This window comes from Ornithodoros turicata, chromosome 3, assembly GCF_037126465.1.
Source record: "Ornithodoros turicata isolate Travis chromosome 3, ASM3712646v1, whole genome shotgun sequence".
Lineage (NCBI taxonomy): Eukaryota > Metazoa > Arthropoda > Arachnida > Ixodida > Argasidae > Ornithodoros > Ornithodoros turicata.
Genome location: NC_088203.1, coordinates 45,732,860 through 45,757,268, shown reverse-complemented (window position 1 = coordinate 45,757,268; position 24,409 = coordinate 45,732,860). Strand labels below are relative to the sequence as shown.

Sequence of the window (24,409 nt, the reverse complement as noted above, 5' to 3'; positions counted from 1 at the left end):
TTTCAAGGGGTACACTTTCGCAGATGCGGTGCATTACATCATGGACGCATTGTACTGCGCGCCGGAATAGAGGGGGAAAAAGAAGTATTCTTTTACGTGGCGTGCATAGCGAGATCCAAGCCCTCGACCACAGTCCCGAGCAAAGCGCAGATGTCACAGAGGTCAGAGCTGCGTCTATTTCCATTGGGAGCTGTAAGCACGTGACTTCTCGTGCGCTGCATCACTGGCGGCGGTGGGGTCTGTGTTGTCAGAGCCGCATCCGTTTCGGTATCCGCGGTGCCCATTTTCTCCGCTTCTATTACCATCCTCGCTGTGAAACTTTCAATGCAGGTCCACATCGGTGCAAAGAACCGCTTTGTATGTTTACCCGGGATAGCCTGGGATGACCTGTCGCAATCATTTTCATTAAATTATGCACGCAAGCAATGACGCCTGTTTGCGTCGATCCCGTCGTATGATTGTGTGTATATGTGAGAAAAATGTAAGAGTGAAAGGGGGATGAGTGAGAGAGAGAGTGGTTGATCTGTCCCTTCAGATGACGCACCCTGGAAGTCGCTGAGAAGGCGTGTTAGCTTAGCTCAATTGGTAGAGCCCTGGACCGGTAATCCAGAAGATGTTGGTTCCAGTCCTACAGCTGGCTAACCTTTTCAGTGACTTCCATCTTTCATCTTTCAATGAACGTAATGTGCCTTCGTCGCAGTTTGTGATCAGTATTGTATTTGTGATGTAATCAAATATCTCCGTTAGTTTTATTCGGTACCGGCACCAGTATCGCGTTATTGTTCGTTTGAATTTTCAAATTTGTAGCGACGCCAGCATTGAGCTACTTTTGTATAGTAGTTGGTTTGCTTTCTCCTTAGATTTTTTTTTGGGGTGACTTGCACAACACTGGATTGAGAGACCACGCATGCGTGCAGTTGTGGAGCGTTTTTTTTTTTATTTATTGAAATGGTTGTCAAGCTGGACGAAAGAACGTAATCATTACACAAGATTAAGTCCCCTATGCCGCGCAGGATGTCCATCGAATTATGTATTAACTATTATGTATAAACGTGCAAGGAAAGCTTAAGCTTATATGCTTGTCTTGATTCATTTTGTTACTTCTTGACACATAACCGCTGGAGAGAGGTACCCTATCCCACTATATGAGATACATTTGTCAGAGGCCGTGCTCGCTGGAAAACTTGTCTTTAATATGACGTGAGGGAAACTATATAGTACACATCTGGTCGCCCAACAAAACACGGGCGCCGGCACGCTGCCTTCGCCATTTTCTCCCGCACGATTTTGTGAGGGGTATCGTTAATAACGCATTAGATTAATGATGTGAGAATCAAGTGGAAATGAGTTAAGTATTTTTTGACAGAACAATTTAGGTGTCCTTTGATGGATGTCCAGTGTACGAGAAGAGGGGATGAAATTAGAACAACAACAAAGAATACCGAGGGCCAGGTAAAATAATAGCAGATAAATCATAGAACGAAACCAGTGTTGTACCCGGTACCGAAACTTCGTAAACAAGTACCACTAACCCCTACTCGACCTAGAACTAACGCAATGCTAGCGTTGCTTCAAAATTCGAAGAAGCAACGCGACACCGCTATTTAATCAAAAGTAGGTCAAATAGTGTTCCGCTATCGTCCCACAACTGTACCGTCGTCGTTCAGGCAAATTGTGGTCCAACGTACCGATCGCCATGATGACATCGACAAGTCGTCTGTTTGACTGCATGTTATTCAGGTTGCAGTTTTGACTTTTGCGTGGTCCTCCGGCCCCAAACCATCGGGAATGTCAGTGAGAAAGCGGGTCCGTTGCTGCAATAGAAGAGGATCGCGAGGCATGGCTAGTTGAATTGCAAGAACGTACCAGAAATACGAAGAAAACGCCTCTTGTTTTTTTCCCTCCGCTGTGTTCTAGGTTTTGCACATTGTGGAAAGTAGTGGCAGTGGTAGCGATGAAAGAGGTAGCCGTCACCCGATTGCATGGGAAAAATACTTTTTTCCGTTGCCAATGTAAAACTTAGCAGGATTGCTAATCTGCAAATGCCTCCGTTGTAGTTCTGCTGTAACAACAACAACTTTATTTTAAGATGATGAACGCTGCGTTTCATCGCCAGGGGCGATACGCTACCCCAGTGCTGGTGGTGATGTGGGAAATCAAATAATGAGCCCCTTCAATGAGTCATCAAAAGCAATTAAAATCTTATTGGAAACATCATAGCATTCCGTTAGATTGCGTTGCTTAATGCAAAACAATTTTCGTTTCAACTCTGCTCTCTATGCATTTCAGATATCAAATCGGAATGGTCGAACAGCGGCGAGGTGTTAGCAGTTGCTGGAGTAACTACGGAGTCGACAGAATGTTGCTGCCGAAATACCATCCATTTTTACACTAACACAGGTCGACTCAGATTTGTTGCCACGATCCCTTATACACAGGTAAGGCCTGTTGTGAGTGATTATGGTCTTACTTTCAATTGAGAGAATGGAACTGTTGCCGAACGCATGCATTCATTAACGAGACTCCCAACAAAAGGTTCAGGGCCCGCATTCACATGCTACAGGAACATTAGCCGTTGCGAGAGTGGGCGCCACCGGCTGATCTTGTCGTTCTGGAACCAACAACGCAGCTATTCTTATTCGGCGTCGTGTTTGAGAGATTATTCGGCGTCGTGTTTGATGGGGTCGTCTGGCCCTGCTGCGGCCGCTCAGTCAGCTGCAGCTTCGCAGGAGTATAGAGCAGTTCCTCTCGATTCTTCTCTATCATTTAGGGGGATATATGATATCCGGCCATGATAGATATACGTTGTGGTACAGGGCTTAAAGGAGTTGCGACAGGTCATCCCTGGTTATCTCAGATAATCGTAAAAGACGTTTCTTTGCACGGACATGAACCTGCAGTGAAACGTCCACAGCGAAGAGGGTAATACATAGAAGTGAAAAATGGACACCGCGAATACGAAACTGACGCGGCTCGGACGTCACAGCCCTCACCGCCGCCTGTTATGCAGCGCACGAGATGTCACGTGCTTACGGCCGCCAATGGGAATGGCCACAGCTCTGAGCTCCGTGGCATCTGACATTCGCACGCGGGTGTGTTTAAGGGCTTGTATCTCGCTAAATGTGACACGTAGGACACTAATTATTTGTCCCTCAGTATTCTGGCATGGAGTAAAATGCGTCCATGATGTAATGAAACACATGTATGAAAGTGTCCCAACCCCTTTTAGTCTTTTCACACATTCCTGTCCCATTCTTCCTCAGATGTGCTTTTGTCGATTTTGTCGATTACCTGTACCTGTTTCCGAACGGTGTGTCTTCCTGGGTGTTACGAAGGGGTGGCGCTACAATTGGCGCCACGTTAAAATATATGCCGATTGGTAATGCATTGTGAAAAAAGAAAAGTGCGAGAGATTGTGTGAAGACCCCTGTCGCTGAGCATCTCGGTTGATTTTGTGCGGGGTATTTCAACCAAACGACTAGGAATGATTGAGATCCCGAGAGCGGCCGTCACATGAGCTGCAGAGCTGACAGCAAGCCTCTATCAGAGTCCATCGACACGATCTGCAAGTTAAGAATATACACGCTTCTGCGCAGGCATTGTCATCCATCCGTCCGACATTGAAGAAAACGTTGCCCCCGCCGTAGCGTGCGACATTTTCGCCAACATTCTTTCACAGTTTTCAGGCAGTTCTTTCCTTAATGTATAAGCTTTCTCTTTTTCTTCTCACTACTTACGTTGCTCTTATTTCAGTTATCTGATACTCATGTGTCGCGTCAGACCGTGATTATATAAACGAATGCATTGAATTTCCGTAGAATCCGGTGACGGCGATGACGTGGGGCCACAATGACAAACGACTCTTCGTTGCCACCGGTAGCATAATCCACATTGGGTGGGTGACACGTCGCATCGCCTCCCTGCAGCTGCTCTCGAGACTGACGTTGCACCGTTCCTTAGCCGACGAAGACGCCGTCCATCGGCTGCCGCTACCCCGGAGGCTCAGAGCCCTCGTCGCTAGCCTCTTTGGCCAGACTTTTAAGGTGAGTTCATCCCGACACGAGCGATTGGTTCGTGCTCCACTGAGGCGGCTAGCAGCGGTGCGTACGTAACATAACGGAAGACGCTTCACCTGGCTGCCGTCCACACATTACCCACACAAATTCATCTCGTAGAACGTCGGTGATGATGCGCGCAAACCGTACACACGTAAAATTTGTGAGAAATGTTCAATACACAAACTCACGTGACAAATGCTTTGTAATGTTAGCTTCCCTCGGAGACAGAATGGCAGAGACTGGTCGATTAGGGATTACTAACTTTAAATAAAGAAAGGAACATCATACAGAGACGTCCAGGGCACGTCTGCCCCACCCTGAGGTGTCTTCCAGTGTTGTTTGCCGATCGTTCGCATCGCTTGTGCGTTCGTAGAACCAGTTTCGATTTCGTTTGGTTCTATTACAATTCGGCCATCCTATTCCCGATCGTCCCGATCGGGCGGATTGTCTTCTGAATCACTGTCAAGGTCATCTCCGACCCATCTGTTTAGTTTATCGATAGGTGCGACACCAGTCCAGTGTAGTAACGGCTTGTCTGTTGGTTTTCTGGCAAGTCTTCAATGCTGTAGTGGTCATGAGGTAGCAGCTCGGATACGATGTAGGGTCCCTTGTATTTCTCGGACAACTTTGTCGATTCTCCACTCGGAGGAGGATCTCGCTGTACGACAACCAAATCGCCTGGCTGAAGTGCATCCGCCATTCGCCTTCGCAGGTTGTACGCTTTTCTCTGTCTACCCTGGTCAGCCCGGATATTTGCAAGTGCTGCTTTTCGGCGCTGCAGTATGTCGTCGTTTAAGGTCTCCTTTAGGCTGTCATCAAGCGGATCGCCGTTGAATGGTCTAGGACGAAAGTTAACAAAAGTCCAAACGGCGTTCTTCCAGTCGCCTTATGGATGGTGCTATTAACTGCATACTGGACCTCTAGCATAACGTCATCCCAGTCCTTCTTGTCGGTGTCCCGACATGAGCTAGCCAATGAGGAAGTGATTGTACGGTTCACTCGTTCAACTTGACCGTTTGCTCTTAGCGTTGCAGTCGACGTTTTAATGTGGCTGATACTGTGTTTTTTACAGAAATCTCCGAACACTTTCGCAGTGTATGAGGAGCCTCGGTCTGTAATGACACGATGAGGGGCGCCAAAAAGACCAACTATGTCCTGGAGAAACTGTACAGCTTCTCCTGCAGCTGTGCTCCGCACGGCACGTAGGACGGTGTACTTTGTAAATCCATCCAGGGCTACTATGATGTAGCTGTTCCTTCTCTTGCTACGAGGAAACGGTCCCAAATGATCCACGTGGATCGTGTGGAAAGGTTCGTCGACCTTTTCGATAGAATGGAGGTAGCCCGGGTTCTTGCCAGAAGGCACTTTGTGGTAGAGGCATTCGAGACAGCAGGCCAAATACCTCTTGACGTACCTCTTCAACCGCAGGAACCAGTACTTCTCCTTTAGCTTCTGCAGAGTCTTATCAAGCCCAAAGTGTCCCAAGTCATCATGGCATTTTAACGACCTGCCACCGGGCGTGACTAGGTACCAACCATAGCAATTTCTCTGGTTGATTCTTCTCGTTCACCTTCCAGTACACTCTTTGTCCCCTCAGAGCGTACTCAGAATGCACTGTAAGGTCACTTTTCGAGAGATTTTCTCTCTTTTCTAACTGTGCCTTAAGGTCTCTGATTCTAGAGTCGGTCGCCTGCTCGGCTACTAAACAGTCGTCCTCGGTTATCATTGTAGCCAGTATCATTCCATTTTCGGGCTCCAACGTCTCTGGATCTCCGGTATGCGATCTACTTAATGCGTCCGCATGGGCCAAAGATGATCCCGGTCGGTGCTCCGTGTCAAACTTGAACTCCTGTAAGCGCAACCACCATCGTCCAATGCGTGGCAGCAAACTGCACTTCGTCATGGTGCACCGGACTGCATTACAGTCAGTCACCACGGTGAACTTTATTCCAAGGACATAGACGCGAAACTTCTCTAGAGCCCAGACGACTGCCAAGGTTTCGAGCTCATGAGAATGGTATTTTCTCTCTTGTGTTGTGGTTCGACGGCTAGCGAAAGCCATAGGGTGAAATCTCTCATCAGTTTGCTTTTGCATGAGAACTGCACCCAAGTCGTCCTGGCTTGCATCGGTATGGACCTCAGTCTCTGCATCGGGAGCGTAGTGTGCGAGAACTGGTCGTTCTGTGATTGCTAACTTCAATGCTTGGAATGCTCTTTCCTGATCTTTCCCGCCTAAAATCCATTATTTAATTTTTAGGTAGATGTTTTCTGGGGAACGTGAGGTGCCATAATTGGAGCCAATCATGGTTTAAAGGTCGCTCCATTAAAACAATAAAAAATAAAAAACGGAAACGGCAGCTACATTGAAACAACTTTCGCCAACTTATGCTATGTAAATGAGCCAAAACCTAAACAACTGCCCTTCCCTTGCTTTGACCTATTGTGTAAAAGTTTATTTCAATGTTGAATGACATGGTCTGACACTCCCCCTAGGCTTACGCAAAACCAAGTTTTCATATTTTCAATGTCATCATGAGTTACCATAGATCCATGGCTGTCCTGGAGGGCGGTCGTGTATAAACTACTTTTTCAAGAATAAAATCGCCAGTTGGGAGTCTGCGGGAGTGGTGTTTTTGTGTTCGAACCCTCCCTGTTCTAACCCTTAGTCCTGGGTTTCTGTGCTGCAGTGTTTGCGATGGATCATCACCAACTCTCCTATTTCATGCCTTTTTTTAGTCTCCTTGTTGCTTTCAGGATCTCTTTTAAGTAGATTGCCTTTAAACAATGAGTAGCTTCAATTCTGCGATCTCACATTTCCCCAGAAACCTCCTATTAAAACAGGTACTTAATGAGTTCGGGGTAGTTGGCCATTTACTCAGTACATACTTGCATAGAATGCCCGGCTGACAGCATAACTCACCTGCAAAAACCTGCATCATTTCGGTTTTATAGAAAATCTATAATGGACGAAAAAGTAAACAGCCCGTATACAGGATGTCCATGAAAAAATGCCACTGAATTATAATAATAAAAACTACGCCACCTAGAATCATGCGGTCAACGGCATTTGTTCTGACTAGGTTTTTGCCACCTCCTGATGTGAATGCCATGTAACGTAAGCTTGATTATGTAAATTTTTGCGCAATGAACTCGGAAATTTGCCAAGTGCAGCTCACTTTTTGACACCACCAATGTGAAGAGCGTGCCGAAATTACTCAAATTCATGATAATTGACAGGGATACTAAGGGTCTATCCCATCGGAAAAAATAGCCGAACGCATGCGTTTCGGGGCACCAAGAGCATAGCGCTTGATGACTTTTTGAGCGCAATCGTTGTCAGTCCGACGAGAGGAGGTGGCAGAACCCAGCCCACCTGGGTTCTTGACATGCGCCGGAAATTTCCGACACACAGTGCTGGAAGCGATGTTTACCACCCCTACACTGTCACAGTACCGGTAGGTTGGTTGGAAGTTTCGAGCAGTGTATAGTGTTCCACGGTGTTCGCAGAACGAGAGATGCCGAAGTGGCAAACCAAAGAGTGCACGTACAAAATAAATAAATATACAGAAGAAATTGCCGAAGAGCTACGGTCGAACGTGTGTTCATGAGGCGTGTCAGTATCCCATCCGTGGACGTCCGCTCCGCTGTTTCAATAGGGTATTCCGCAAAACTACCCCCCTCTATTTTTAGTGAGGGATTATGTCTAGGGAGCGTCGGTGAAGCCAGCTCAGGGGTGGCGGCTCGGTTAATCTAGGGTAGGGGGAAAATGAAATCAGGAAAAAAGAGAGAGGGGACAGTGATGATGATGATGATGATGATGTAGGCCTTTAACGTTTGTACCTTCGTTTGTGCTTAACTTAACAACAGTAAGTTACCGTATCTCAACCCAATCTGCCCTGGATATTTTTGAGCATTCAATTAATATTTTCCTCTACTTGATTCGGCTTCAGTGTAGCGCCCGATGAATTCATGATTAAAATCGCTAAAATCTGAACAAGGGCGAAATATGCACGACACACACAGAGCGCTACTGTCAACTTGCCCTATACCTACTACCGCTACTGTGTACCGCCCGAGGATCTAAAAAATACGAATCACGAGTTCAGTAGCCATGGGCTTTAGAAAATGGCGTCATGTCCTACGATAGGACATCAGGACCCAGTGGTCGTGAAAAAAGGTAAAAATGTTTGGCGCCATAATTTATTTTCCAGCCTGCACAGAATCGGGGATGTATACTGCTCACGACCCGGTTGTCTGAAATTATCGTCCCGCTATTTATCCCATCCTAAATCTCCAGGTGTTGCAAAACCATTCGTTTTGAGTAATAAGCATGTGCAGCATGTGGCGTACCTTTAAATACAATATTGACATAGCATATCGGAGGGCAACCGCGTACTGCGGACACACTGATCGGCGATTTCAGACAACCATGTCGCGAGCAGTACAAATGTCGCTCATCGTTTACCGACACTTTTATTTCCTTGAGTACCATGGAAAATTCGTGAAGCACCAAATGACGCGAGTTTTTCGAAGTATTCACTGTGCGTAGACAGCGCTACCATCTCTGTGACAACTTTGGCGCGTTTGGCGTGGAAAGAACTGAATAAAAAAGTTCTGAAGGGCTTCATTTGTGCGGAACGTCTTCCCTACAGGGTGCTCGTTTTGGGGGACTCAAAGAAATGGTAACTGTAGGCTAAATGTGGGCTGTAAGTGGCATGGGCTAGTACGTCCCAACGCATTGTCATGTGGAACAATGGCCCTGCAGGACCCGAATGGCGTTTCGCACGGCACTCTTTATCAACGTGTAGTAGTACTGGGCATTAAATGTGACCCCTTGCTCCATGAACTCCACATGGATGACGCCCCGCATGTCCCACACTTACTTTTTCTTTGGCTGCGAGAAGCATTATGTTGCCATTCCATGCTCATTCGTTCTATTCCCCAGATACATTTTTTATATCCCATATTTTTCCGTAGAGTGCATTTGTTTACATATTTACTGAAACATATTGCATATAACAGAAAGTGGATTATTATTGCACCAGTCCGGAAAACCAACAAATCCGAAATCCGAAAAAGCAGCAGAAATGCCACTTGAGTTGAATATTGATTTCCTTTTCGTTGCCCAGAGCGGGTGACATCGTAGTGAAACTTGTGTGAAAATTGTAGTGAAAAGAGCGTAGAACATTATTTTGTTAACGATACATCTTCGTAGCATATGTATCTGATAGGAAGCGTAGCATAAAGCGGTGTTCTTGCATGTATCTTAGCGTATGAATGCATTTAAAAAAAATCATTGTTCACTCCCTTTCACAGTGCTACCTTCCTGAACCGAAGCGATTGCGAGACTTTGTGTCCCGACCTCCATCGCAAAACATACGTCTCCACTGCACCATGGTCCGACATGACACCGAGGATCTGGTGACAACGGGTAGCGTCACCTACACTCTCTTCCTCGAGTACCTCGGCGGTCTTGTGCCTCTACTGAAAGGAAAGCGCGCCAGCAACCTGCGTCCAGAATTCGTCATATACGACCCTCAGGGACGAAGCGGTATGTCAATAGATACTACGATCAAGGGACTGCTGAGAGGCAGCATAACATCCAGTGGTCTCCTCTTCCCTTCATCAGAGAGTGAAGGCGATGACAGCTGTACTTCCTCGCCCCGAATGACTAGGCGAAACAAAAACGGACTCAAATCGGGTAGTTCACCGTCACCCTCGCGTCGTAAAGAACTGCTGTACGTGGATGAGCTCCCAGAACAGGACAAGATCGTGGCAGTGACTTCTAACCTATGGGGCACCAAGTTTAAGATCATGGGCCTTGTGCCATGGTTGCCCCCTGTCTTGGGTGTAGTGACATACAGAACCAGTCTTCTGCATCTGCAGCCCAGGAGGATGACATTAGTCATTAAGGAGCTTCAAGGTCCACAATTGTGTGGTGGAGCGAGGAGTCCTACACTTGTCCTGCATAATGAAGGCAGCTCTGGCTTATCAGAAGATGAAGATTTCGTGCTTGGTGAGAGGATCTAACACTTATTTTCGTCGTTCCCTGTCTCCTGATTTTATGGAGTGTATGCATTAACAAAGAATTAACTCTGGAACTTATTATCTGCCCCCTCCCTCCGGTATGGCGCACCCCTTAAAAGTTACTTACGAAAATGAACATTGACCCTCTATTGATTCTTTATTCTAGGTCTATGTACTATGTTGACATCCTATTGCATTTTCAGTATATTGACTGGTGTAAATAAAATCTCTATGTCCTTCATATTGATTTTTATATATGTACTATTGTATATATATATGGGCCATACAAATTCTATTCACCCGCATCCCAATTTGGTCACCGTGGATTTATTGAGAAGTGTCAAGAGGCACTATGCAGTAGAGACTCTATACAAAGATAGTAAAAAGTGGTGTGTGTGTGTGTGATGCACAACATGAAAGCTACATGTATAAAATCGCTTTTACTGTGCACAATGCAGCGTAGCCGCAGACCACCTTTAGATCATACATTCCACAGCGAGCGGACTGCCCGCAGGAGCAAGACATTTCTCCATTGTTTTGAACCTCGGACACCACACATTTCCTCTTCTGTTTCTCATTGTTCGTTTCTGGCACATCCCATAACGAAAAATCTGTGCAGAACTTTACAGCAGCTTAAAAAGCAAGCAAAGAGAAAAAATGGTGAGAGAAATATAGAAAGAACCTACAAATCCCGAAAGCTCACTTGCAAAATTAAGAAAATTCGTTCCAGGACCAGCACTGCAAGTAGAACTGCCCCACGATTTCGAAATGTACCGTATTTTCACGCGTATTAGCCGCACCGCAGATAAGCCGCAGGGCTCGTTTTTAGATGCATTTTGAAAATGTTTTTGCAGATAAGCCGCACTCGCAGATAAGCCGCGGGTAATACGACGCGACTGCTTTGTGCGCTAAACCAGTGATGGACAAACAAAATAAATAGAGACTCTCAACGCTCGTCGACGCTGTACTGCCTGCCAGCTGCCCTGTTCCCGTACTGGTCCGCGACGTTGACGACTTTTAGTTTGAAGCCGCTGTCGTAGCTGTGACTCCGCGTTGGAGTCATGCCTTACCTCTAACTGCCGTGCCCGTGTCCACGAATGCTGCTGCTCAGGTCAAATGAGAACCGACGCTTAGCTGACCACGTTTTATCCCGATGTCAGGTGTATTGAACCCTTCCTGTGGGTCAGCCGATAAAGGAGACCGTAGGGAAGGAAGGCCATAAACCCTATGGTCCACATTCCGGTGTCGGCATGATGTATACCAAAGGAGGTCAGTTCTAGTGTTCTACTAAGATCGGATTGTGCCCTTGTTGCGTGTTTTTTGTGGATTGACGACTTAGTGGTGTTCCAGGAGACATTAATCACTGTCACCCCTTTTGTTAAAGCTGTGTGGGGGAATGTATTCGGAAGGTCAGTCCACTCGAATGTGGACCCTCCCCTGTTCGGTATTGTTAGTGCACTGACAGGGCGGTCCTGTTCCGAAAAACATGAGGCACTGTCGGCCCTTTCGTTTAATCCGGGGCATGGCGAAAATACCAGGGAAAAATAGCTATCAGATAAGCCGCACCTGTGGATAAGCCGCAGAGCGCCCGCGAAAAAAAAAAAAAATCGCGCATAAGCCGCGGCTAATACGCGTGAAAATACGGTACTGGCGTTCCCTTCCTAAGGCAAAGCGGGTAGTATATATTCTTTGTCCTTCGAGCTCTGGCGAATTCAAGAGTCCTGCTCGCCCCTGACTCAGAAAGAAAGGCGATGTGTCCAAATCTAATTCAATTACGCAAGGAAACAACGCGCAAACGAGGAGCTGATTGGAGCATAGGCAGTTATAATTTCGGAGAGGAAAATCTTACATAGGATGGCCCTTTGTGACCACTGTCATTCAGCCACTCTGTGACACGTACCGGCACGTGTACTGGCTATGTTCCATGGGGTATTCATTGCGAAATCCACAGAAACGCGCGATTGGAGGACTGCGACTTTCGATGGATGAGTGTCTCAAACCAACAGAAGTAAGAAACACAGACGTTACGTTGGTTGAGAATAATACTCTAAGCAGTTCCTTGCTTGAGTGTCGTTTGTGTGCCCCATTCTTGTTGAAGTCGAGACGAGCAGGACTCTCGAATTAGCGGAAGTTCTTGTGACAGAGAATATATAGTACATGTTTTCGCTTAGGAACGAAATGCCAGTATCTTTCGATGTCGCGGGGCAGTTGTGCTTACTGTACTGGTCTTCTAAATAATTTTCTAAATCTTTGCAAGTGAGCTTTCTAGACTTGTTGGTGCTCTGACTACATTTCTCTCTGCGCTTTTTAAACCGCCGGCCTCATTGTTCGTTATAGGAAGTGCTAGAAACGAACAAAGAGAAACAAAAAAGGAAATTTCTGGTAACCGGGGTTCAAAAGAGTGGAGAAATGTCTTACTCCCGCGGGCATCCCGTTCGCTGTGGATGTCATGTCCTGAAACCGATCTGCGGCTACGGTGCATTGTGGAACGTAGAATAAAACATCAAACATTAAATCAAACCTCTTTAACCGCTGCGGTAACGGTTAATCCAATGATAATGTTTTATTTTTGTTTGTTTCCTCTTTTATATGTTTTTCTTTTGTGGAATAGCATGCCGGCGTCCCGTTTGGTTGACCTTTTCCCTTTATTCTAATAAATATATCCCCCTTCCCCAATGTCACCCAACCTTTCTTTTCTCTCCTTTACTTTTTAATAAACATATGACCCGTCAGTGTCACCACACTTTTGCTTCTGCTCGTGTACCATACCATAATGTAGACAGATTATGAAACGTTGCTCACGACAGGGCCAGAAGGTTTGAGCTGCGAGGAAAGCGCCCCGATTGCTCCTATGACCCCGAAGAAGGTGCAGCGCTACAACCCACCCGTGTGTTGTGTGAGCGGAACCGTGCATGCGGATCCTGGTCGGAGTGACGGGACAGATGAAGGGAACTCCGAGTGCCCCGGTTGTCCGGCATCCGAAGAGTATCTCACCATCGAGACAACCTCGGATACCAGCGCACCTGTGCTCTCGCTACGTGCTCTGGGACTCGTCCCACCACAAGTACGCACAATCGTTTTCCATATTCATCTTTTAACACATAGTGTCCCAACGTCGCAGTAGAGTTCAGCATATGGCACCGTTACAGGCTTTGTGCTTTATCCTGGACTGTACAGTGACAAAAGGTGATTTTCCTATGTCTCTTTCTAAGTACATATGAGAGCTGAGTAACCAACACTGAAGCACGTCACCAAGCCACACACTGAGTAGTCATATTCGGTGTAAACGCGTGCATGGATTAGTGCTGAGCACACCGTGACTAAAATGGCCTTGCTTTCTGACCCGCGCTGTTATGATAGAAGGAGTGGAAACATAACAAGGAAAAACATGGCGCGCACTTTTTGAAAGCGGTGTTCCTAACTATGCGTACATTGTGTTGCATCATGACTCTTACGTGACACTTCTGGAGTCGACACCACGTAATGCAAATTAATTTAGGTCCCGCAACGCCTTCTGGGTAACTTAATGTGCACGGGCTTCGCTGCTGCATAAGGTTGAGATTGATTCACAGTGTTGAGTATCAGAGTTGCATCTCTTATGCGTAGGCTACAGCTTTACGGCTCTCGACTATTAGGTAAGGTCCGAAAGTCGGCGTTCTCTATTGCAGCAAGGGTGGCGTCGATAGAGAGCATATCCTTCTCATGTGTTCCGAGTACGCCGACCGCCGTAACCTCCTGAAGGCGACTTGGGCTCAACGGACGCCCGAGCTTTTCATATGGCCACATTATTGAGTACGATCGTCTTTTTCTATTCTTTTTTTTTCTTCTTTTGTTCATTTTCTCAGTTTTGGGGGTTCAATCTTGTTGCAGCTCACGTTATTATTGTTTCTATTTGTCCTATTACCATAGCCATCAGCAATTTAAGGCTTCCCGAGTCTTCCGCTGCTCCTAAAGGTTACCTTGTGCTTTCCTATACACTTAACTCCAACTACGTCGACTGTAGATTCTAACATGCGCATAACTCAAGTTTTTCTATGCAGCGTTGTTTCCTTCTTTTTCTTTTTGTGCAAGGAAAGAAAAAGTCAAAGTTGCTTCGCGTAGTATATGAGTTTCCGTCGGTTGAAGTAGGCATCATTTGAGTGACATACAAACGTTGCCTACCTATGCACTTCTTACGATGGCCCAAAAAGGCCGAATGAGCTGTCTAGTATACTGCAACTTGCGGCAAACCAGTATCATAAAGGTAAACAATGCAGTGCATTAAAAGGGACGACGACGGTAGCATACCTTGAGCTTGAGGGCACGAGTGGACGCACGAAGAAGTAGACAGGACGAGGCTCAAAGGCTTTGAGCCTCGTCCTGTTTACTGGTTCATTACACCGTCCACTGGTTCCCTCAAGCTGAAGCTATGCTAACGTCGTCGAACCTTCACCAGCTCGCTTGCCTGCTCACCATTATTTCATTAAAAGGGAGTCTGGCCGTTTGGAGAAACAGACAAAGAAACTTTGTCCCGTCACTCATTAGCTGGTCTTTTCTATGGGACAGCCATGAAACAAAAGTATTCCCAAATATGGCATCGTAGCTCGGAACGGTGAAGCAATAATTTAGTAACACATTTTTTTTTCGTGAACTGCTTTAATTTTATTGTAAAGGTATATACATGTATTATCTTTTGATATTTGGAAAATTACGTTTAAATTCCGTTCCTGTATCGATATTCACGAGAAAAAAGTATGCTTCCCCGTCCTTGTTAGGCTTAGTAAAGAGAGCCATCGCCAGAAAACAGCAAGGAAACCACTGCAAATCCCTCAACATAATTGCATTGTATGACAGACTTCTATTCATATACGCACCCTGCCCGTTCTTTAGTCTACGAGGGTAGTTCCATAAGTTTCCGGCCCGGGGTAGAAAACGCGCGCGAATTTGAAAATGCGCTTAAGGACGCGTGGCGCCATCTCTTGGAGGGCCAGGGCACCACCCTCAACCCTCTCCATGATTTTGTCGGTTGGATAGCGGCATTTCAAACAGCCAGGGTGCACTCTTCACTTAAAATTGAAAAAAAATCGAGTACATCGCTGTGATAAAATTCTTGACAAAAGAGGGACTTTCGCCTAAAGAAATTAAAGCGCGACTGGACAACGTGTACAGGGAAGCCTCTCAGTCGTACACAACGGTAAAAGACTGGGCTAAGCAGTTTCGACTGGGGCGAGAGTCCATTGAAGATGATCCATGTGATGATCATCCAGTGGAAGTGGCGACACAAGAAAATTTGTCTGTTGTCGAGGAGGAAGTGCTGAGCGACAGGCGTCTGAAGGCGAAGGAAATCTCAGAAAGGCTGGGGCTTTCCATCATCGGCGAGGGCCTTCACATGAAAAAGGTCAGTACGAGATGTGTGCCACGACTTCTCTCGTCAGTTCAAAAGCAACAGCGCGTCGGCTGTGCAGAAGAGTTTTTGGAGCTGTGTCAAGAGAACGAAGAAGAAATATTGAAGTCAATTGTCACAGGGGATGATACTATGGTGCTCTACTATGATCCCCTTTCGAAAAAGGAGTCGATGGAATGGCGCAAACCAGGAGAAGCACCCCCCAAAAAAGCCAAGGTCACACAATCAACAAAGAAGATCATGGGAACAATATTTTGGTATTGTCACGGGATGCTTCTCATCGACTTCAAAGAGAGGAACACCACAGTGCATGCGACTTATTATGCTTCACTCCTGCACCGACTGCGAGATGCCATCAAGGAAAAGAGGCGCGGCAGCTTGAGTCGAGGTGTCCGGTTGCTCCAGGAGAATGCCCCTGTCCACACGGCTTCTGTTGCCAAGGCTGCACTGAAGGAGTGCGGCTTCGAAGAAATCCACCACCCACCCTACAGTCCAGACTTAGCACCGAGTGACTACTTCCTGCTCTCAAACTTGAAGAGGGATCTCAGAGGACGGAGATTTCAAGACGATAGTGAGGTGCAAGAGGCAGTTTTCCAGCATTTTGCGGACAAAACTTCGGACTATTTTTGCAAGGGTATAAGAATGCTGGTTGAAAGGTGTCAAAAGTGCATTGAAGTTAAGGGTGACTATGTCGAAAAGTGATACACTTGTTTCGTCTCTATGACTATTAAAAGTTGGTCGGGCCGGAAACTTATGGAACCACCCTCGTATCTTGTGATGTTTCATAATTTAAAAAAAAAATAGTGGCACAATGTTCCAACAAGCGGTTGTGCCAGCCAATCAGTTCTGCTTGCAAACCGTTTTGTTGTTCCGCGTCTTCCCGACATGTCCCTCTCCATCCAGAAGACTTCAATAAAACTGACCGCAAAATCCATTGTGTTGGTACGCCGCTAAGGTTATCCATTTCAATACTGTGTATCGGAGAACAAGGAGCAGTCTAAACAAGGACAACGACACAAGAAGACACACAAACAAACAGAGGCTCCTTTGTGTGTAATCCAGGTTCCCAAAAATGGTGGCATCCAGTGATTACAGGTGAAATATAGCTTGGATTGCCTCGGATTAATAACAAATCTTATTCCGGCACGTGATTGGCCAGAGAGCTCAAAAAGTGTGGAGCGTCAGGTATAGGCAGGTCTCATTAATGGGCACACTCAGTTTTTATGGACAGCTTTGCTCGCAAGCGAATGCTGCATGTAGGGTTCGTCGTTTTGGGGTTTTATTATTTATCAAATTTCGGGGGAAGGGAGGGTTATCTGGTGCTATGTACGCAAAAGAATTCTAGGAGAAATCGGGTGCTTCTATCTCTGTTTGCTGTGCAATTGACGTATTTTCTGCTACAACGAGAGGCATATGAACCAAGCCACTACTGTGATGCTGATACGAGAAACAGGGATCTTTATTATTCTGCTGGTACAGTACTTTTGCCAGAGCTCTTGATCGTTATATGGAGTTGTTCACATACATAATTGTCGTACTGCTTGCTTCAGGGATCCATCACTATCCGTGTCTTACAGACCTTACAGCCTAAAGCACGGCAGTTCTCATTCTTGAACACAATTTCCAGATCAGGGTACTTGCCGAACCAGCCCGTGGCAGCGTTCCTCTTTCGGCCCATCTTATTTCTGACACTACCACTGACGGCCAGGCGCCCTTATTTACAGTAAAAGGTGCTTCTAAGTCACTGGGTCAATTGTACGTATAGGACACGTCACCCGACTTGACGTCCTTGGAATTGGGGCAGTGAATGACCGTGGTGTTCAAACATTTCGCCGAGCTCCACAAAAGCTTGTCTTTGTCCCCTGCAGAAGTGGATTATTAAAGGAGGACAAACAGGTTGTCACAAAGGGCATCATATATCGTATCATAGAAGGGTATCATAGGATATCATATCAAAGGATATCAAGGATATCATAGAAATATTAAGGAGTATGCTGGAAGGAAACCTCCGAAACTGGGACATATGGGCAAAGGGAGCGCCATATTGAATCAGGCTGCGTTGCCACGAAGCATGCAAAAAAGAAAGAAAATAAAAACTCTGTAAGCACACGACATACGTAACACTAAAGAGGTTTCTGGAGCAGTAACAGGCCTAATTTATAAAACCCGAAGATTTGAAAATAAAAAGCGAGGAAACGCAGACACGCCACCTGGGGATGCGGGGGAAGCTGTCGCTACAAGCCTGGATTGGGCAGACAGTGACAAAATCCGTAGCCAACGGAAGCAGTGGGGCAAGCGTTCCCAAGACTTTTCAATTGCGCCTGCTTTCACGGGCTAAAAATACGCGACGTTCCCTCGGCTGATTCAATATGGATGCCTCCGGGCACATACATCGAGAACCCCGTTCAAGTGATTTGCTCTCCTCTTAAGATTTCTGTGGCTGATATCATGATTCACCCTTGTGACGGTTACCTGTAACGACAAGTTCAAGGATCGCAAGGACTTCTGGTAGATAAGGGGTTTTCTCGTATTCTTCAAGACTTGTTCGGGGTGGGGGACTATAGTGAAAATCGCTTTTAAATGGACGGTCTCGTACAGGCAGGGCGATTCCGAAACTTAGCCAAAACTATCTTCACAAGTACTGTACACATAGAACCGTCAAAGTTCCATTCAGAATAACCAAGTTGTTTTTGAGGACTTCGTTGTAACGTGCCTTAATAGTAGACGACGAAATCTGGGCTTCACTCTCATGCAACGTCACGCATGACGACGACCTGCAGGTTCGTCGCCGTTGTCATGACAACTGGAACATGCAGAAGGGCCTTGGGATGGGTTATCCCCTTTGCTCTAGAAGTGGGAAAAACTCATATCTCCGCCAGCGGAGTATGTAGTCCATGCACTGACTTGGGGTCTCCAATAGTGTAGCGTATAATCGGATACGTGGAAACTAAGTCACTTGTTTTCTTTCAGCGAGTATTTAATGCGGTTTTTGAAATAAACATGCACTCTTTCTCCATCTACGTCTTCAGCGACACTTCATTTAGAAACATGATCACTGTGCAACAGGGAGTGTAATGGAAGTGCGTGTAATGTATTTTTGGTCGCAGCTCTAATGCGACTGCGCCCGCCGATGGCCGGCGACTTCAGATTTGTGATTGTGGGAACTTACCTTTGAGGATTAACATAGTTGTTCTCAACCACCATGTGGGCCACTTCCTAAAATGAGTGTTTTTCGTGAAAGAAAATATAGGAGGGTTGCTGCGGTCCCCAGTCACTTCTGAAAGTCGTCTGCTCTGCCGGTCCACTAGCGTGCGCAAAAGGGGACGATTTCTGTATCCGATTACGGGCCTTGCCCTCATGGCGACATAGTCGTTTTTATTGTTGCCAACACAGATCGTGGCATGCTCTGCAAACTTTATAAATTTAATTCAGTTATTGAACAACCGTGACGTGCTTTGTCGGGTAAATTTGCAGTATTCCATGTTCAACGCAGGGCAATCGAATGATACACTTTACGAGAGGGGCAGGGGGTACAAGACCGTCCCTTTAACGCGAAAACGCAGAATGTAGCGCAGCGTAGCGGGCTACTGTTCAGTTGTTTCACACATAGCACGTAGCCCACATGAACTGTTTTGACATTCGCAGTGCACAGTGACATCCGTCGCCACGCAGACCAGCCTCCCGGACACAAGGACAGACTTGTCCATCTTTAGAGGCCAAGCTTCGGGCAACTCACTTGGCGATGTCGTCCCAAGTACGTCAGCAGTTCCATGTGAATCCGCCCAAGGAACGCCTCGGACAGCCACGACGCGGTGGGCAGAGAAAGCTGGCGAAATTCGCTTTATAGATGAAGAAAATTTGGTGGAAGCTGCGGTAGCAGACATTCACCAGTCATCCGTCCTCCACATTGGACATCGAACTCGAGGGAGCGGCCTGCTCCCGCCCAGCAACACCAGTGCCTGTGCCCGTCGGCTGACGCTGCAGAACATTGAGCGGATTGCGAAACCGCAAGCCGAGCCATTATACGTGTCCGACTCAGCAGAACGTCCACTCATCTTTGCTGATGAGAATCCGTTTGTGTGCACGGCGGAGTGTCCTGATCGAAACGAGCATCAGGGAGATAGTCTCGACAGCTCGCCTGCTGGAAGTCCCAGGTAAGGCGGAAGTGCAATGATGCCGTTACTAATTGCGTCAGCCTGAGTATGTACACGAGAGGGAGAAGGAGAGGATGTGGACAGGATGGACTACATTGCGACATGAGAACATTGTAACTGCGAAAGTGTCTAGATGGATGCTTCCTGGGCATACTGTATCAATGAGGTAGATAAGGCCGCATTGCAAGACCGTGCTGTAGGCTTCTTTGCGTGTCCATACCGAGTGTTTGTTATTAGGGATGCGTTACAGCCCTCATGCCTGCACCCGCAAGCTTGCAAGCTCCTCTTAGTTTGGGTGTCTGCCTAATGGTTGTGGCAGTGTTTGCGTTATGTAGTGTTTTTGCAATGTCCAGTAACTCATCATGCGTTTTTCACGGATTGCACCCGCCAGGCTGACGTGTTAGGCTGGCATGATCTTCTGCGATGCCAATTGACCTGCCACAAATCTGCGCACTAGCAGGGCAAATCAGTTGACACACTAAATCCTCCTCATATTTGCCATGCCAATCTTACTAGCAGCTCTGCTGACTACGGAGCGACCCTAAGTGGAGCGGAGCTCCAGGTATCTGAAGCACACACGTCAGACACATGGTGCATCATGTTGCACCCCGTCAACACGTCTGTCCTCGCTCTGTATATTCAGTGATCAGTGTAGATCGTGGAAAGGGGAACGTGATATGAGGTGCAAGGGCGAGGCTCGTCTGACTTGCCCTGCTTGGCATAAGAATGCGGAGTGCCTGCATGGCCGAACATGAGATTCTTGCGGGTAAATAATATAAAGCAATGTCTATTATTACATCTGATTATGTTTTGAAAGCCCCTTTTTGTGATAATTTATCTCATAATTATGCATTGCAATCATGTGACCATAATATATCTTGGTAGCTTCCATTATGTGCTAGAAAGTCGTACGGAGCCTTCCTCCATTGAAAAGCTGATCACACAAACATTTTCAGGCCCGTTAGATGCCATGGTGATTCCGCGCCACATTATAGTTCTCTCCTGAACCCTGATATAATTGCTTTGTAAGCCAATAGTTATTAGGCAAGGAATTTAAATAACCGTGATTATCAGCCATGTATGTCAAGGTTGACATCACGGTGATTTGCCATCGAGTGGTAATTATGTAATACATACACAAATATTTCGCATCTATGTTGTGAAATACAGGAAGGACGTACTGTCACACTTTATTACCAAGCGTGGAGGTGTTCGTGCGGCTGCTTGTATTTACTTGTGTACTTTTTTTCCCAGCTTCCAACTCCTGCATGCGTGGCACCAAGGGGCACAAAAAAAATGGCTTCCTGTCTGATACGGTACCAAAGGTTTGAGGGAAGTTCATCTAGGAGGAGTACTTGGAACATAAAACAAACATATGATTTTCAACATACACCTAAATAATACTTCTTGCCATCAGAACACTGCCGCAGACTAAATATTTTCCAATGTGTTGTTTTAGAGGGAAGCGACAGTGTTTAGCCAAACTATGAATACAATTTAGAAGAGTATACAATCCAGCGAACCGGTAAAGAAATGTAAAGCGAAGTGCCTCCGGACGACAGCCGCTGAGATTTCGAACAGAGACTGTTCTTGTTCTGGGCACCGTCCTAATCATTTGCATGGTATTTAAAGGGTTAGGGATCTCGTGTTAACTCCATTGGTGTTGCAAGTCAGCAGCCCAGAGTGTACGAAAAGTTCATTCAGTCATTTATGAGTAAGGTGAACGGACTGTGTCCGTAATCCGCTTTGTTAAAGTGGGGAAGGGGATTACGTGAATGAAGGTGCCTCATTCATCCATCTAACTTCATTGATGTAATCTCCTTCCGCACTTTAACAAAGCGGCTTACGGACCCAGTCCGCTCACCGCTGCCATAAATGACAGAACGGACTTTTCCCACGCTCCAGGCTGTTGACTCATAATACCAAGCAACGCTTAACGCGTCATCCCCACCCCTTTAGGTACCATGCTAATGATGAGGACGGTACCCAGAAGAAGAACAGTCTTTGCTCGGAATATCGGCGGTTCTAGTCCTGAGGCACTTCCTTTCACATATGGATACAACTTAATTGCTCAGACAGTGATGATAAAACAACAACCTTAGTTTTAAGGTAAGGTTCAATGATAAAGGGACCGTGGGAATACCGTCTTCTGATCTAGTTTTTCGAGTCGTGTTCCGTGGAACATGCTTTGTGTACTAGTACCACTTGTTGATGTCACACCTCCTACTTCTAAAATATAATTAAATCACGTTATCACGTACCAGCAAGCCGCATCACGATAATCATTCTACAGAACTCAGTAGCTTCCATGTATACCTAGATATGTGTGTATTATGCATATCATGAGGTACATTTCCTTATTCATGAAAGGTCCCCATACATAGAGAAGAGATTTCTGTTGTACACATCACCTGGAGTAGATTCCCTGCTGCTTGATTGAGTCTTTAACGGCAACCCAGCGTATAATAGGTGTCTGAAATGGTCATTTACACAGCTTCGTGCTATTCTAATAGAACACTAAAAAAAAAAAAACTATGCATGAGTCGTGTGAGAAGCTGTTTAATAATCCACCCTGAGTAGCCTACAATGTATGAGCACGTAGAAAACTAACCAGAAACAGCATTCCACGAGCCGACCTCCACAACAGCCTACAGACGCCATCACTTCTCCTCTGCCACTGCAGGATTAGCCTTGTCCGTGCCAAACGGCGCTCACTGATTGGCCTTGTCCAAGAGGCTTTAGAGAGGGAATTCCGGTAGGCCCTCAACATCCGTCGTCTGCTCTTGCAATGCATCCGTCGGATTGTTTGTGTGATTGTCGGTGACGAACGAGGAATAAAATGGCACTGTAGTTTCGGAATCGACCGTGACGGATGAGATAGTCGCTTTAAAGGCTGCTTCACACTATTGCTGTCCACTGCGTGCAAATGTGTGCGTCGCCTTCCGTATCGTAGACCACGTTCCAGGTAGAAGAAGAAGGTTAACGCATACGCGCATAGGAACGCAATAGTGTAAGCCACCCCTAGCCGCGTTTACATGAATACGACACAAGCGTATCGTATCCAGTTGTCGAATCGAATCCGCTCATGTAAACGGGTCAATTCGCTAGGAGAGCGTATCGTATTCAATCCGCTAAACAGAGGTGGATCGAGACGCTGGATGCGCATTCAGAATGTGCATGTAGGCACACGATGTCAATCGAGGGAAGATTACAGGGTTACGGGAAGGAACGTTCGACTGCGGGCGTGTTGCGTCTTCTGCTACTCCTAGTCGGGATGACAAAATTGTGTTGTTTGCGAGTTCTGAGCCACGCTCCGTTTTGGATATGCAGGTTAGTCTACACTGACAGATGCAGCAGGATTTGCAGCCGTAGAGCAGATTTCATTCTGAGGTACTCTTGAAAATGGGCCATATATGTGTCGTTTTCGATGTTTTGACGTTCCGAGCGAATGTAGCGGGACACCGGAAACGGCAGTATTTGCGGAAGTGCGCCTCTAACTTTCCCATATGACGCAGCGTGGTCTGGACTCGATGCGCGTCCATGTAAACGGTGTCGGATCGTCTTCTCTCCGGTTTCGACTCGATTCGATACGCTTGTGTCGTATTCATGTAAGCATAGTTTGAGAAGTTACCCATCAAAAAGAACTCATTACAAGTTAAGTTACCGCGTGGAAAACGTAACGAAGTTAATAACGATGTTCTGAGTTACTTAAAAAAAAAGAACGCGATACTTCCAAGTTACTTCGGGCACTAAAATAGCATTACACAGGTGCAGCGCACGAGAGCAGTTGAGTTAGACCTTGAGTTGTCTGCGGAGGAGTACAACACGCTTAGATCGTTGAAAGATGAAAGTCACTGAAAAGGTTAGCCAGCTGTAGGACTCGAACCCACATCCTCTGGATTACGGGTCCAGGGCTCTACCAATTGAGCTAAGCTAACACGCCTCCTCAGCGACTTCCAGGGTGCGTCATCTGAAGGGACAAACCAGTCGCTCTCTCTTGCGTCGATCCCTGTCGTATTAGTGCGTGTATGAGTGTGCAAAAATGTAAGAGTGAAAGGATGATGAGTGAGAGAGACGTCATAACCTACCGGGGAAAATTCAACTCTCGTCGCTTGAGGGTTACTCTGGGTACCTACTCTCACTGACCCAGCTCAGCAGGTGAGTAGCAGAGGGTTATGACGTCACACGACGTCAAGTGAAAGTCCCGCGTCTTTTAACTTTTGGATTCCGAGCATATTTCGGTGGCTTTGCACGACCTGTTGTTTCGTTGGATGCATGCCTTTTTCTTCCTTCGTCATCATCTTCCCCTTCTTCAAATGCGTCAAGCAGCACAAGTGCCGCAACTTCTACAATCATGTCCTCGTCAAAAACGTCGTCTGCCTCTGCTGCCATGTTCGCTGAGACAGGCGTAACTCGTAATGGGCGAAAATTTCTAAACGGGGATACCTACCCACAGGTCACGTGACATCTCACTCAGGTCACGTGGTGCGTAACCCAGGGGTTACCCGGGTAGAATAAAAAAACGCACCCCTAATAGACCTCTGCCGCTTTGCATCTGACTCCTGTGGGCGCACAATGGCACAGCTTCATTTCAATGGTAGCGGTTGTTACTTCCTGAATAAAATACAGTCAGTGATTGAATATCACGTTTTATGGCAAAAAATGCCGTGAAGGAACCGGAGAGAAAGCAAGAAAATATGTGCGCGTGTGTGAAAAGCGAATTAAAAGTAACTTGGAACTTAGCTTTTGGCAAAGTTACCTGAAAAAGAAACAAGTTCCTCTGAAAG

At 46.5% G+C, this 24,409-nt stretch overlaps 1 protein-coding gene and 1 non-coding gene across 3 annotated transcripts in view; one reads left to right on the top strand and one right to left on the bottom strand.

Moving 5' to 3' along the window:
* Positions 1–24,409, top strand: part of LOC135388455 (tubby-related protein 4-like) — a 128,774-nt gene that overhangs the window by 84,367 nt on the left and 19,998 nt on the right. Inside the window, exons 5-10 of one of the 2 annotated variants that reach the window (XM_064618029.1) lie at positions 2,290–2,438; positions 3,819–4,043; positions 9,375–9,609; positions 9,688–10,074; positions 12,893–13,149; positions 19,114–19,622. In XM_064618029.1, coding sequence (XP_064474099.1) covers positions 2,290–2,438; positions 3,819–4,043; positions 9,375–9,609; positions 9,688–10,074; positions 12,893–13,149; positions 19,114–19,622 — 1,762 coding nt within the window. Of the gene's footprint in view, positions 1–2,289; positions 2,439–3,818; positions 4,044–9,374; positions 10,075–12,892; positions 13,150–19,113; positions 19,623–24,409 lie in introns of both variants that reach the window. The other variant, XM_064618028.1, reaches the window with a different exon arrangement.
* On the bottom strand, positions 23,488–23,560 carry Trnat-cgu (transfer RNA threonine (anticodon CGU)). The gene has a single exon. It is a non-coding gene; the product is annotated as a tRNA-Thr (tRNA).